Below are 15,301 nucleotides of genomic sequence, written 5' to 3'. Positions count from 1 at the left end.
AGGCCCTCTGAAAGTTGTTTTGATCGAGACATGGTGCACATAAAGGGATCTTTCTTGAGAACAGCAGGCTCTGTCAGTAATCTGACTTTGTGTGACATTTTTATAAGGCAACCCTACAACCCACACCTCCAATCTCATCTCAATGATTGTAACACCTGACTCCAAATAACTTTTGTAGAAGGCATTACCCTGGAGGTTCACATACTTGTTTGAATCTAGACTCCAATTGTTTAGATGGTGAAGTTAGTATTGACAAGAAGTAGTACAAATGTTTGTATGTTTAGTTTAGGCAGATTGTGTTTGTCTATTATCGTGACTTTGATGAAGATCAGAATACATTTTATGAGTAATCAATGCAGAAAATCAGGTAATTGCAAAGGGTTCACTAACTTTTTCTTGCAACTTTTTCTTGTATATCGTATTGCAATTCACAGTATTTTTATGTAATGCACCATACTGTGGCAAAACAAAAATAAATCTTGACATGGGTCAGTGATAATCAATCTGATTCTAATTATGCCTTCAGACTGGACAGAAACCAAGTAACTGGTAGAGGAGAATAGTTTTCAGGTAAACTTCAAGCTTCTAATTAATTTTCTGACACATCCAGATGATACAGATGAACTGTTCATCTCTCAATCTAACTTGTTTGGCCTTTATACCTTAAAGTTTACCTGTACTATCCTCTTCCTGTAACTGTAACATTGTAATCTGCATTCCCTACCTTGACATACTTGCGTTTGGAATGATCTGCATGGATGGCATGCGAACAATTTTTTCCCATTGTATCTTTGCACAGGTGGAATAATAAACCAGTTCCATTCTATTAAAAACCTGTCTGCTTTCTCAATACCTTTAACATGACTTAATATAATTCACATTTATCCAGTTATATGAAAAGAAATTGCTGTGGATGTGGGAAGGCCAGAAAAGAAACAGAAGAGCCTTGGCAACAGAGAAGCAGCACAGAACGATGGATGCTGGCAGGGGATAAATGGAAGCCAAGAGAAAGCAAACAACCTTTACAGCAATAAAAAGAAACTGCAACAAGTACTATAGTTTCTCTTTAGACTGGAGTGGATCATAAAACTTAACAAGGGGAGAAAAAAGCATCGGTTTTCTTCAAAAAGAAGCACTCACTTTTCCTGCACAGCTTTGGCATTCTTTTCATTGGCAACTCCAATGGGTTTGGAAAGGTCCCTGAAGACTTCAGGGTTGCTTAAATCCAACTCCTCTGAGGTATAATCACTAAGGATCCAAGGAAACTGAAATCAAGGAGCGAGTGTGTTAAATCTGCCCAAACATCACCATGTATCACTTCAACATTGTAGATGGTGTATAGATTTCTCAAGCACAAAACTTAGCAGGGATGGTGATTCCAGAAAACAAACAGAAAATGACAAGACAAAATGTCAAAGTAATAAATTCCCTCATCTTACTTCCTTGCTGTTTTCTAAAACACACTATACTTGAATTTATACATTGTTTTATCATGAACACTAAGCATAAAATTTATTTGAATTTAAAAAAACTGATTTATTCAGCCCATTACCAATGAAATATACAGCAATGCCTACAACACCAAGTGAGAAATGGGTTCATTTTAGTTGTTTTGAAATGGCTGAATTTAACTTGGGAAGTAGCTAGGAGCATGCAAATAAAATGCAAATTATCCTCCTGTAGAAGGTGGAGTGAAACCAAATCCAGAATGAATACAGAATTATTACTATTTCTATGTACCCTGATTGTAGATTTAACACCTCCATTTGGTGTGAAGGATTAACAGCAATCTGCACAGTTATAACACACAGGATAAATGAAAGCACCATCATCTAGTTAATCACACTGGCCTTATCCCAGAACCCTAGTGCCTCTTTGAAGCTACCTAAAAAAGCACTAAATAAGAATAAAGTATGAGGTGTATCTGAACTCTTTCATCAAGCAAAATACTGATGAAAAGTCATTGGCCTAAATGTTAATTCTTTTTTCTCTCTCTACAGATGACCTTTGACTTAGTGAATAGTTCCAGCATTTTATCTCAGGCATTTATACACACTTCGTATTATATCAAAGTAATAAAATTAATGTTGAAGAATTAAGTACTTTTCTCATACTTATCAGTTGTCAAACCGGATATGAAGTACATCATAACACAATTTAGAATGTTTTATACGCAACTTCAAAAATTATTCCAAACAAGCCTGTGTGAGCTCTTCCACTCTCAGCATCAGCTACCTCATTTACACCAGTGGCTGCTGAGAATGCAAATAAACACCTTTCGTATGATTAGTTAAGCTACTGTCCAGTTTCAAGTTATATGGACTCCAAGTTGCAAGACCTTCACTTTCATTACAGTAATGCATGCAGGATTCAAACTATCTTCCAGAAAGTAGACAACACAAGCAAATTCAATGCTTGTTATTTTTACTTCCACAGTATTAAAGCCAAGTGACAGGAAAAAATAAGAGATCATGCTACTTCACTTAAGAGTTTTAGCTCTACAATTAACAAACAGAGCAATCTTTGATGAGGTGTGTTACTACATGGTGGCACAGCCAATGGAGCCATTGCCCCACAATGCTAAAGACTCGAAGCGCAGAAACAGATATCACTGTGATGATTGTACGCTCTAGTATCAATTGTTTGGTAACAATAAAGTAAAGACCCAATCAATCTTCATCTTGGGTGCTGTCAGTGTGTGGAGTTTACATGCTCTACCTGTGACTGTACAGGTTTCCTCTGGGTGCTATAGTTTCTTCCCACATTCCAAAGAGATGTAGATTGGTAGGTTAATCGTTCACTGTAAATTGCCCTGAGTGTGTGGCTGAATGGTTAAATCTCAGGAAAGTTGATGAGAATATTAGGAGAATAAAAAAATGATTGAAGTAGCATTAGTATAAAACATGTACAGTAGCTGGTCAGTGAAGACTTAATGAGCTAAAGCATTGATTTCTAAGGTATATCTCTCTGCAACTGACATCATGCATTAACTATGAAAACTTGGGTATTTTTTTCTCTGAGGTTAAGAATTTCATTTTAAATAAGTGTTCCCAACTCGCACTGTTTTTACTTTCATAAAACATACAATTAATGAGCAAAAAGCAAGTCATAGTTGCATGGTAAATTTAAAACATCTGAGTCTACGTACCACTGGATACTGAGCAAGATCATTGTAAGTCCTCCCCGCAATAGAGTTAAGTTGTATGAGGTAGTCAAAGTTTGAAATCTCTCGGTTCACCCATTTCTGAAAGATAACATAGATGTGTCAGGTTTTCTTTCTAATCCCCAGTTCTCTCATCACATCAGCAGAACATAAACAAAGATAAGTAAATCTATTTTATGAGCACAGATCATTTAATGGAATACCTAAGGAAAGTCATCCACAGTTATTATCAGTGATTGATATCTGTTGTGATAGAATACACAGCAACAGATAGAAATTAGTCACGTCTCCTGTAATGTTAAAAGGCATGGGAAATATATCTCAGCAATAAGCTACCCTGAGATAAATTTCAGAATTCATCAATCTTCATGAATTAATTAACACTTGTTTATGCCTATTTTGCTTTGTTTTCCCCAGAAAAGTGATCAAATTAGGCTTCTGTTAACCAACTCAAAAACCCCTAGGCATTGTTCAAGTGAAAAGCACTATCATTTTTATTAAAATTATTCCTCCAGCTGGAATATGTGTGGGTCCTATTAAAGGGTCTCTGCCCAAACTGTCAACTGTATTCTTTTCAATAGATGCTGTCCAGCCTGCTGAGTTCCTCCAGCATTTTGTGTGTTGCTTGAAATATTATGAGCTGTTTTGGTTGCTGTACTATTAGAAGGATGTGATTTACACAGGAGAGAGTGCAGTGTAGTGTCACCAGTATGTTGCTTGGGAAGAATGTTTCAGTTATGAGGAGAGACTGGATAGGCTGAAGTTGCTTTCCTTGGAGCAGAAGTGACTGAGGGTGGACCTGATAGAGGTATGACTAATGCTTTCTGAGATTATAATTTTATTAACACTAAATCATATAGCAGAGCAATTAGAAACGCCTGTATAAAGTCCACTGTTATAATGTGGAATTAAATGTTTGAAAAGGGGAGTTGGTGACATTTATCACTGACAAAAGTAGCTCATTTGCTCATTTATTAGCTGTGTGGCCTTCTGATGGCAGCTGACCTACCGTATTTATCTTGATAACAGTGACAGCACTTAAAAATAATCCATTGGCTAATGATTTGGGATGTTCCAAGAATGCTTATGTGAATTTAATTATTTACTTCAAACTTAAACATGAACCTAGATACATGCAGCATCAGCAGTTTGTGTGAAGTGATTAGTCCTTCTTGGTGCAATACCTGTGTAAGCCCCGATGCCTTTAGCAGCTCCTGGGGTGATCGAGTGCCATACAAGTTGGGTGGTCGAAGGGATAATATACGACTATAGACTTTGTTTCTCACCTACAGTTTAAGCAGAAGAAAAGATTGTTAGACAAGGATGAAAATATGACAGCGGTTGAAATATTTGCCTAGCCTATCTTAAAAATTTGTCTAGACTGCTCCACAGGGAAACTGGCAATGAATCCATTTTCTGATTTTGACAATAATGGAGGATGGAAGATTCTTGTTTATCCTTACAAGTCAACTATTGAAATTAAGCCACAATATTCACCCAGTTCTTCAGGAAAGGGAGATAAATGAGTACAATCAGTGGCAGATAATAAATAGCAACAAGATAAATGATAATATTAAGCATAATTTGATTGGGAAGTCCTTCCATCAATATCAGCTATTTAAAACATTTGCCACTTACTTGGGACTATTTTCAGCATTCATTTTGGTCTCACCTCCTTTTTGAAGTTGAGGAAGTAGTTAGTTTGATCGATCAGGAAAATCTCCAGTGCTGACCTTCTCAAGTTGTAACGACGAAGGTGAATCTCACGCAGTTGAGAGAGAGGCCACTTAAAATCATAGCCTATCCCTAAGAAGCAAAATTATCCACAAATTTCAACTCTATACTTTCACTCAGCAGCTTTAACTATATGTTTTACAAATATTAGCAAGATAAATAATGATGAAATGTCACCAACTCAGTTTCAAACATTTAATTCAACATTATAACAGTTGACGTTGTAGGCATGTCTATATTTTTTATTGTTAGTAAAGTTATATTCTTAGAAAGCACTAGTCATACCGCAATCAGGTCTACCCTCAGTCACTCCTGCTCCAAGGAATGCGATTTCAACCTATCTAGTGTCTCCTCATAACTGAAATATCCTTCCCAAGCATCATGCTGGTGAAGCTATGTCACATTTTCTCTTGTGCAATCACATCCTTCTAATAGTAGTAGCTCACAATATTCCAGCTGTGGCCTAAGCAATATTTCATAAAGGTGGTTTAGAAAGTTGTACCAAGGCATCCCTACTCTTTTACTCTCTGCTCTGGCTAATGAAGACGAATATCTTGTACATCTCATTCACTATAATATCTATGTATACTGCCACCTTTAGGGATCTTCACTTCCTTCATTTCTCAATATCAAGGATCAACTTTATTTGCCATATACATTTACATATACAGTGGATTCTGGTTAATTGGGGTATATCAGTACCTTTTGGCCCATTAAGCAGCTGCCAAAATTATCTGAAGTTTCATGAAATAGTTTAAAAAGGTATAACGAAGACAAACTACTGTTTAACTGAGTAACAACATAAGTATTTAAATGAAATACAAAACAGATCAAAAGACTACTAATACCTCTACAGTACCATAAAACTGTGTATTAGTTCCTAATAGTTATCGACGGAGGAATTCATCCACTGTAGTTGTATGCTGCCATGTTCTTTTCATTGACTGTAAATGAACAAAATCAGCACAGACACCTAGTGCAAGCAATGGAGGCAATGGACTGCCTTCACTGAATGCTTTTGATGATTGCATCCTCCAAATCTTCATTTTCATTGTAACATTCATGATGATTGTTGATACCATCAAATTCTTTTAGGTTCCTAACTTGAAGTTGTGAAATCGTTTCATTTTCACTCCGGGCTGCTTCTGACATTTCCAAGCCTGAATGCTTGAAACCACGGTCAGCAAAAAGTTCAAAATTGTCTTACTGCTTATTTCTATCAGTGACAAAAAAGACACACAACTGACTCTATTTAAAAACTGTTCACTTTAAGTATGGTGTAGATTCTAATGGCCACACAATTGATGCTACTGAGACTTTGGCAAGTCTCCTGTCTCAATTAAGTAGCATAGTGTCCCAAATAAACAAAGAGAATGTTATGTTCTCAATTAGTATTTGTTCTGTAAGAGTTGTATCAAATAAGCAGCTGCCCCAATTAATTGATGACCCAAATAACCAGAATCCACTGTATTAGGAATTTGCTGTGGTGTGTTGGTCAAGGCTCAACATAGAGTAAAAAAACATTCAATAATTATAAAGGATAAAGAATTATGTAAAAAATTAAAGTGAGAGGTTAAAGTACAGATATGGAATAAATGTACATAAATACAGCACGTATTTACGATGTAAACAGCATTATAAAAAGGCAGTTTAAAGTGTTCACGCTGCAGCGATGGGGTTAATAGAGGGTCCAACCATTCGTGGTGTTTTGACCTCCAAAATGCAGCACTTCACACAGATTAAATTCCACCTGCAAAAGTTACCAGCTGATCAATATCATCCCATAGCCCATGATTCCCCTCCTCAATATCATCAACAACAACCAATTTTCATGTCATAGGCAAACACTAATCGTACCTCCTGCAGTCACAGCTAAGTTATTAATATGTTAAACAAAAACTGAGGATTGCAACACCAAACCCTCTGGTGCTCTGCTGGTGAAGGACTTCAACACAAAGTGCCTCATTATCTTCTCTCTCCTACCACAAGGACAAGTTGCTAGCACAAACCAACCAAAATAAAATGCTTCACTGCATTCAATCCTAGACTCTTTTAGAAAAGTTACAAAGTTTCTAATAAACTTGGAGGAAAAAGATGCTGGGACATTTCAGGGATCAGTGATTCCAGCTAGAAACTGGAGATATTCTCCTTGGAGTACAGCAGATTGAGAGAATATTTGTTGGAATTGTACAAGATCATAACTAGTTAACTGTTGTGTGAAAACCTGGTATTGATAGTGATTAAGGTAGGAATAGCTCCCACTATTCTCTCGTAATAGGAGGTGGAGCTAAGTAGTTATGGCGCCCAACGGTGACTCCTTTGCTTGCATCTACTAAAAACAGTTCTATTTCCATCTTAAATATCTCTATTTTTCCATTTCAGGGTTCTTTTGAAGACCCTGACCTGGAATTACATGCTGACTACCAATCAGCCGCTATTCAGCATGCCAAAGGCTTGGCCTAAGATTTTGGCAAGGATTCAGAAGCCTGGGATCTCAAGGAACTGGGGACGGGCAAATCAAGGATCCGTATCGCCACAGGAGACCCATGTGTCGTTGGGGGAGTCGGAATATCTGCTGTGTGCCCAGGGACCCAGGATCTTTGCAATCTTCAGGCACAGTGCTTAACAAAAGCAATGTAACGGACTTTTAACATCGTAAACCAGCGAGTTGATTGTTGTCTCCCTGCTCGTTGGAAAATGGAGTCACCTCTTTCTCCCTTATCAGGAGAGAGAGAGCCTGAAGCATGATGAATTATTGGGTGAACAATGTAGTCTTTGGGGTTACTGCCAGTCTGTGTCTTTGCTATTGCTTTGCTCACGCTTGAGTGCTGGTAGCGGGTGCGCTTTTTATTTTTGCTGGTGGGGGGAGAGGGGTTGTTGCTCGCTGCCGCTTATGTGCAGGAGGGAGGGAAGCTGGGGGGGGGGGAATTCGGGGTTCTAACATTTAACTGTCATTCATTCTTGGGGCACTCCTGTTTTTGTGGATGGTTGCAAAGAAAGAGCATTTCAGGATGTATATTGTATACATTTCTCTGACATTAAATCATACCTATGTACCTTTGAACCTTTAACAGAGGATTGTGAAAACCAGGAGACACAGATTTGCAATGGTACAAAGGAGATATAAAGAAAAACCTTTTTGCTCAGTGTTACAATCTGGGACTTTGCCTGCAGAGTGATTGAACCAAAGTTAATCAGGCCTTGGAAAAGGGAATTCAATATGCACAACAAAAAATGCATTATGAAACCATACCATTGAGAAAGTCTAGGTAATGGAGCCAGGTGCTGGGAAAAATCCCAGTGTGTTCAATGACAATTCTAGTAAATACATTGTTACACTAAATCTGTTAACTCTATCTAGACAGCAGATATAATAGTTTCCAACTAGACAGTTCTAGTACTCTGCATCCATCCTCAATCACATCCATGTCAACAGCATAATACCTATCCAGTTATTACACCAGTCAGAAGATGAACATTACTTTCACAAAGAGATTATATGATTTTCAACCAAACCCCAAACATCTTCCCTTTAAGATACAAAATGAAATGGTCCAAGATTTTAACAGATTATTTATTGTCCCAAGTGAGCTCTTTGGTTGCATGGAGCAGTGCAATTATTAACTTAATTTCAAGATGGTCTGTTTGGAATTTTTCCTTCAACCATTCCTTTTTTAGTGTTTAATATCATGCTTTTTTCTTGTCTGTTTTTTTTTAAACAACTTCGCAACTTCTTACAGCCAGTCTGCAACTGATCTTCAGAGCACCACAGGAAGAACAACTGGACAAACAATAGACAATTTGTAAGCCACATGTTTGTTAGGAAGAACCCATCTGCTTTTATCGTGTTTAACCCTTAAATTCTTAACACCATCACTACTAACTATCATTTCTCCTGGCCCACTGGAAGAACTAGAGGCGAAACATTAATCACCTAAAATATCTTAAGAACTGTACTTCTCCCATCATGAATCACAAGCAGAAGAGTTGCACAGTAAGAATTAAATTTTTTTCTTACTGCGAGTTTCTTCTAATTCAAGTACATTAAAGGGGGCTTTTTTAAGATCTGGCTCACCTCAACAAGGATAGAAATTACTGCCACCTCTAACCAACATTTGAGAAGGTGTTCAAAACTTCCTTCTTCAATTGCTGCAACCCTTTTGGTGAAGGGACTCTCACAAGGTTGTTGGGTACCAAGATTATATATACAAGTGATACAGCATAGAAATAGGCCCTTCAGCCCAACTGGTCCATACTGACTAAGCTAGAAACCTTTGTCTGCATTTGATCCATATCCCTCTACTTCAGCTTAGGTTTGCACTAAATACCTTTTAAATATGACCTTTTGTGTTCATCGTCAAAAAAAAATCCACAAAGTTTTATTTTTAAAATGTCCATGCAAAATATCCACCGGTGTAAATACTAAAATGAAGCAAATAATATACATCGCATTTCCCTCTAAGTGATGTTGGTATTCCTGTGCACTTGCTGGCTTTCCAAGAGAGATTCAGAAAAGATTCATGAGAATGTTTTCAGGAATGAAAGGGTTACCGTATGAGGAACATTTGGCAAGTTCTTGGGCTATATTCCCTGGAGTTCAGGAGAATGAGGCGGGATCTCATAGAAACATTCCGAATGTTAAAAGGCCTGAACAGATTAGATATGGCAAAGTTATTTCCCATGGTAGAGGATTCTAGGACTAGAGGGCACAACTTCAAAATTGAAGGACGTCCTTTTAGAAAAGAGATGCAGAGAAATTACTTTAGTTAGAGGGTAGAATTTGTTGCCATGAGCAGCTGTGGAGGCCAAGTCATTGGGTGTATTTAAGGCAGAGATAGATAGGTTCTTGATTAGCCAGGGCATCAAAGGAGGGGAAAGCAGGGGAGTGGGGATGACTGGAAGAATTGGATCAGCCCATGATTGAATGGCAGAGCAGAATTGATGGGCGGAATGGCCTACTTCTGCTCCTATATTTTACGGTCTCATGTTCTTTATGCTTCTTGGTAATAGAGATTACTGATTTAGGAATTGCTATCAAGTTGCTTAGGCAAGTAAAGAAAGTGCATTATGAAGAGGGTGCATACTACAGCCACTGTACACCAGTGACAGATGGAATCACTGTTTAGGATGGTGGATGAATTGCACATTAAATATTCTGATTTGTCCTGGGCTGTGTCAAGCTCTGAGAGTTGTTGGAGTTGCAATGATTAAATTAAATGAAGAATATTGAGTCATGACCCTGATTTTTGCTTTGCAAATGGTAGAAACCCTCCAGAATTTCGAGGGAGAGTATTTGCTGCAAGATACCCAGATGGTGACCTGCACTTGTTGCCATGGTATTTATGTGGCAGGAACAGGTCCAACCTCTGTTCAATGGTGACTCTAGGTTGCTATTCTTGGGGAATTCCATGCTGGTGATGAATCTGAATGTGAACATCAAATTGTTCTGTGCTCTTTTGATGGAGATGCTAATTCACTGTAATATGTCCATCAAGAATGCTTACCATGCCATCCCATGCCCACACTTTGGAAAGCTTGATCACCTGGTTGTACTTCTACTCCTGGCATATGGGCAAAGATTAAAGACCATAGCACCAGTGGAGAGGAGCAAGAAAGTATGGTCAAAGGAAGTGGAGGAGCGTTTACAGGCCAGTTTTCAGTTAATGGATGAGACAATATTCAGGGATCCAGCTTTGTGACTGAATGAATATGCCACAGTTGTCACCAACTTCATCAGCACCTGGGTGGATGAGTGTGTGCTTTCAAGAACAAACCAGACAAACCCAAATCAAAAGCTGTGGATGAACCAGGAGATTCATAGTCTGCTGAGGGCTAGATCTGTGGCATTCAAGACTGGTGAACTAGAACCATACAAGGCCAGGTACGACCTATGGAAGGCTATCTTAAGAATGAGAAACAATTCTAATTGAGGCTAGAGATGGAATCGGATACACATCAGCTCTGGCAAGGTCTGCAGGCCATTACCTCATACAAAGCAAAACCTAGTATCATGAATGGCTATGATGCTTCACTCATAGATGAGCTCAGCACCTTCTATGCACGCTTTGAAAGGGAGAATAAAAACTACACCCATGTGAAACCCTGCAGCACCTGATGACCCTGTGATCTGTGTCTCAGAGGCTGATGTCAGAGCATCTTTCAAGATGGTGAACCTTTGCAAGGCATCAGGCCCTGATGGTGACCTGGTAGGGCTCTGAAAACCTGTGCCAACCAACTGTGGAATTGTTCAAGGACGTCTTCAACCTCTCACTGCTACAGTCAGAGGATCTAAAAGGGTGACAATCATACCAGCGCCCAAGAAGAGCAGAGTGAGCTGCCTCAATGACTATTGTTCAGATGCACTCACATCTACTGTGATAAAGTGCTTTGAGAAGTTGGTCATGGCTAGAATGAACTCTTGCCTGAGCAAGGACTTGGATCTGCTGTAATTTGCATAATACCACAATAGGTTTATTGCAGATGTAATCTCACTGACACACCATTTGCCCTTGGATCACCTGGACAATAGAATTACTAACACCAGCCTGCTATTTGTTGACTACAGCTCAGAGTTCAACGCAATCGTACTCTCAGTTCTAATCAAAAATTTCCAAAGCCCAGGCCTCTATACCTCCCTCTGCAAAAGGATCCTTAACTTTCTCACCAGAGAAAGTTACATCTTTGTGGATCAGAAATAACATCTCCTCCTCACTGACAATCAACACTGGCACAACTCAAGGATGCGTGCTCGGCTCACTGCTCCACACCTTCAATAAGTGATGCCTCAAAAAAGCAGCATCCCTCATGAAGGACCCCCATCACTCAGGACATTCCACCTTCTCATTATTACCATCAGAGGTGTTACAGGAGCCTGAAGACACACAATCAATGTTTCAGGAACAGCTTTTTCCTCTCTGCTATCAGATTTCAGCATGGACAATGAACTTATGAACACTACCTCAGTAATTTTTCCTCTCTTTTGCATTACTTATTTAGTTTATAATAGAATTATATATTCAAAAATAATTTATAGCACTGTAATTATAATTTATTGCAATATATTATTACCACAAAACAACAAATTTCATGACATATGCCAGTAATAGTTAAACCTGATTCTGATTCCTGTCACTTTTGTAGGATGAATTTGCTTGCCACTTATTAGCTCATTCCCAAATGGTGTCTCGATCTCACTGCCTGCAGGAATGGACTGCAAGGATTCACACAGGCGTAATTCTGTTCTCCCTTTCAAAGTGTGCATAAAAGGTGATGGGCTTATCTGGGAGTGAAGCCTCACTGGCATTCATGATACTAGGTTTTGCTTTGTAGGAAGTAATGGCCTGCAAACCCTGACAGAGCTGATGTGCATCCAATTCCATCTCTAGCCCATTTGCTGAAGAGCTACTAATCATCAGTGAATATCTCCACCGATGAAGGAACATCGCTCATTAATGAAGCAGGTGATGATGGTTGAACCTAGGGCATCTCTTCCCTAACACTTGCTTCATTCAAACACTCAGTCTCCAGTCCACATTAGTTCCACTTTGTTCTCTGCCACCTGAAACTCAATTTATATTTTGACTTTTTCAAGATCTGATGACAGGTCATCAGAACCTGAAATACCAACTCTGTTTATCTCTCAATTAATGACGCCCATTTCCAACATTTCCTGTTTTTATTCCAAAGGGGAACTAGCTTGACATTAGTGAAATATTATTGGAAGAGCTTTGGAGAATCAATAAGGAAATGGCACTGAATAGACTACTCTGCAAGATGTTACTGTAAATTTGCTGGGGCCGAAGGACCTCCTTCTGTGGTAACAAATGGATTGAGCAATGAACACAAGTCCAAAATATAATTTCTCTCCCTGAAAACAACACACCTTAGTCAAATAAAAGTTGATTTAACAATATGTCATCACAGCTGAGCTAACCAACCAAGCTCAAAGGAGTTTTACTGTTTTGCGGTTATGTTCAACTCCCACTTTGATAAACAATTTGGGTTCAGTTTAGGTCAGACTCTGCATTGCAGGCTTGACTGGTATTTTAGCCACATCAGGATGACACACTTAGCAGTACAACATATTCCCTCCATGTTTGATCAATAGCAATGCACATCAAGCAACGCTGTCTTCCTACAAGCATTGCTTGGTCAGGTACAGAAGGAACTGTTCATCATGGAGTTATGCCACATGGAAGTAGGCCCTTTAAATGATAGAATATTCTTTGACCATCGACCACTGATTTACAGTAATCCTACATTAATCCTACTGTTCTTACTCACCTCAAATTTCCATCAACTCTCTTTGATTCTTCTACTGTATACTGGGGCAATTTACACAGGATTGAATTGACCACAGTCAGGTAATGTTTGTGTGGAAGTTGCAGCAAGGCAAGAGTTACATGATGTCCAGGCAAGGATAGATTGCAGACAGTCCTGGCAAGAAAGGTCTTTGAACAGCATAGCTTTCCTTTGCACAACAGGGAACTAGTTACTTGGCTTATGGAAATAACAAAAAACATAACAGAAAGATTCAGGGAATGTGTTACGCCTATGCCCCCAACCCTGAAGGGACGAAGGGTCCAAGTAGCCCCCTCCTTTTTGAGAATCGCAAGATCGCTATTAATTCAGGTCAGGAGACCCAGGAAATGAGAGAAAGACACACAGAATCCACAAAGGGGTTTAGAATGTCCTGGCCCCTCAGCGATACAAAGCCACGGGAAACGGCCATTGTCTCTTGGAGACGTAATTGTGTATTGAGTACTGTACTTCATGAAAGCCCTCAGGGAATGATCAAAGGGAGGTTGGTGGAGGGATTGCATCATCCCAACCTGATTGACATCTGTGACCCTGTGAGTCAGGATAAAAGAGGGTCTGGGGAACAGCCCCTTTAGACGCACCAGGAGAAACGCTAGAAATCCTGTAACAGCATAATAGCGACAGCCGGTGGAAAGCCCACGTGTGTCCTTTTCCATTTGCCTCTGAATTGGTGGGCCTTACCACGAAAGAACGGCTTTAGCTAAAACAAAGGAGAAACCAGCCCCAAAGACTCTCGAAGGATTGACATCATAAAAGGAATGGGCAAGTTTTAAACTCTCTCTCTTGACTCCAACCAAAGGCTGTAGCCTGCATGAACTTGAGTGACTTTTATATTTCCATCGGACAATACATTATCCCCTAGACAACGACAGAGCTTTTCTTATTGATTATTATTATACCCGCGCTTTTAGATTTAGTATCGACGACGTATATTATCTGTATGTTTGCATTGATATTATTTTTGTGTACTTTTATCAATAAATATTGTTAAAAATAGTACCATCAGACTTCAACGGACCTCTCTATCTTTGCTGGTAAGTGACCCAGTTACGGGGTACGTAACAAATGCACACCAGCTAAAGGACTTTACCAGCTAAGGTACTTTACCAATTCAAAGTACCATCAGTTGTTAACTTTTAATTTCTATTGAATTTTAACATCTGCATTTGTGAATGGCAATTGATCTTGCAAGTAAGAAATTTCAACATACACAGTTTACCAATTGGTCATTATTTACATTTGTTAAACAATCCTGCATAAAAATTTCTCTGCTTAGACTTTGGAAAAGTATGGTGGCAGGGCTGTTCTCTTTATGCACAAGAAAGTAAAGTATAATTGAGTAACAAGTGTGAGTCAGAGTCCAGTTTATTGGCAACATTTGGAATTTTTATTCTTTTGTCCAAGCACTCCTTTAGTTTCAATGCAGGTGAATTTCACATCAGGTGGAGGAATTTAAGGTGGGGGGGTTACATGGGAGGCAGGGTTTGAGGATCGGCACAACATTGTGGGCCGAAGGGGCCTGTAATGTGCTGTACTATTCTATGTACTACGTTCTCCTACCTTCTGCTTTGTCCACACTCCCATCAAAAAAGTTTATGTGCTGCGTGGTGACTTCAAGGCGTCCCGAAACAACATCCATGATGGTGATCAGATCACAATCTTCAGTAATCACCAATTTTTCTTTCTGATTCTGCTCCTCCTCATTGCTGTGGGAGGAGGAATAAAAGAGGACTGAAATAAAGTGAACACACAGGTTGAAGAAAGTTAAAATTAAGTTACAAAATAGCATTCCATAGTTTAAATCAGATTTGAAATCATTGCATGGTTAAGTCAATGAAAGGCAAGTCAGGAAGTTTGATTACACTGGAGAGAAGTCCTCTGTACATTTTCTTCCTGTGGTAAGCATGGATTACATTCCCTAAAATAGTACCAGGGATGGGTTTTCAGTTACTTAGAGAATCAAAGCAGGGTTTCTTCTTCTTAGTACTGAGATTAACTGGAAACTTAATAAAGGGTGTTCAAAAGGAACAAAAATGATCAAAGGTTTGACAAAAATCAGGACAAATTGCAGCTGAGTCACTATTC

General features: G+C 39.0%; 1 protein-coding gene across 3 annotated transcripts in view; it reads right to left on the bottom strand.

The window, feature by feature from the left end:
• The window catches only part of nbeal1 (neurobeachin-like 1), a 284,052-nt gene that overhangs the window by 58,009 nt on the left and 210,742 nt on the right, over positions 1-15,301 (bottom strand). For all 3 annotated transcript variants that reach the window (XM_059967252.1, XM_059967253.1, XM_059967254.1), the window contains 5 exons: positions 14,777-14,922; positions 4,836-4,969; positions 4,348-4,449; positions 3,149-3,244; positions 1,141-1,265 (listed from right to left, as the gene is read on the bottom strand). In XM_059967252.1, the coding sequence (XP_059823235.1) occupies positions 1,141-1,265; positions 3,149-3,244; positions 4,348-4,449; positions 4,836-4,969; positions 14,777-14,922 (603 nt within the window). The remainder of the gene's footprint in view (positions 1-1,140; positions 1,266-3,148; positions 3,245-4,347; positions 4,450-4,835; positions 4,970-14,776; positions 14,923-15,301) is intronic.

This window comes from Hypanus sabinus, chromosome 4 (assembly GCF_030144855.1).
Source record: "Hypanus sabinus isolate sHypSab1 chromosome 4, sHypSab1.hap1, whole genome shotgun sequence".
NCBI classification, from domain to species: Eukaryota; Metazoa; Chordata; class Chondrichthyes; order Myliobatiformes; family Dasyatidae; genus Hypanus; species Hypanus sabinus.
This window is presented reverse-complemented; position numbering and strand designations above follow the sequence as displayed.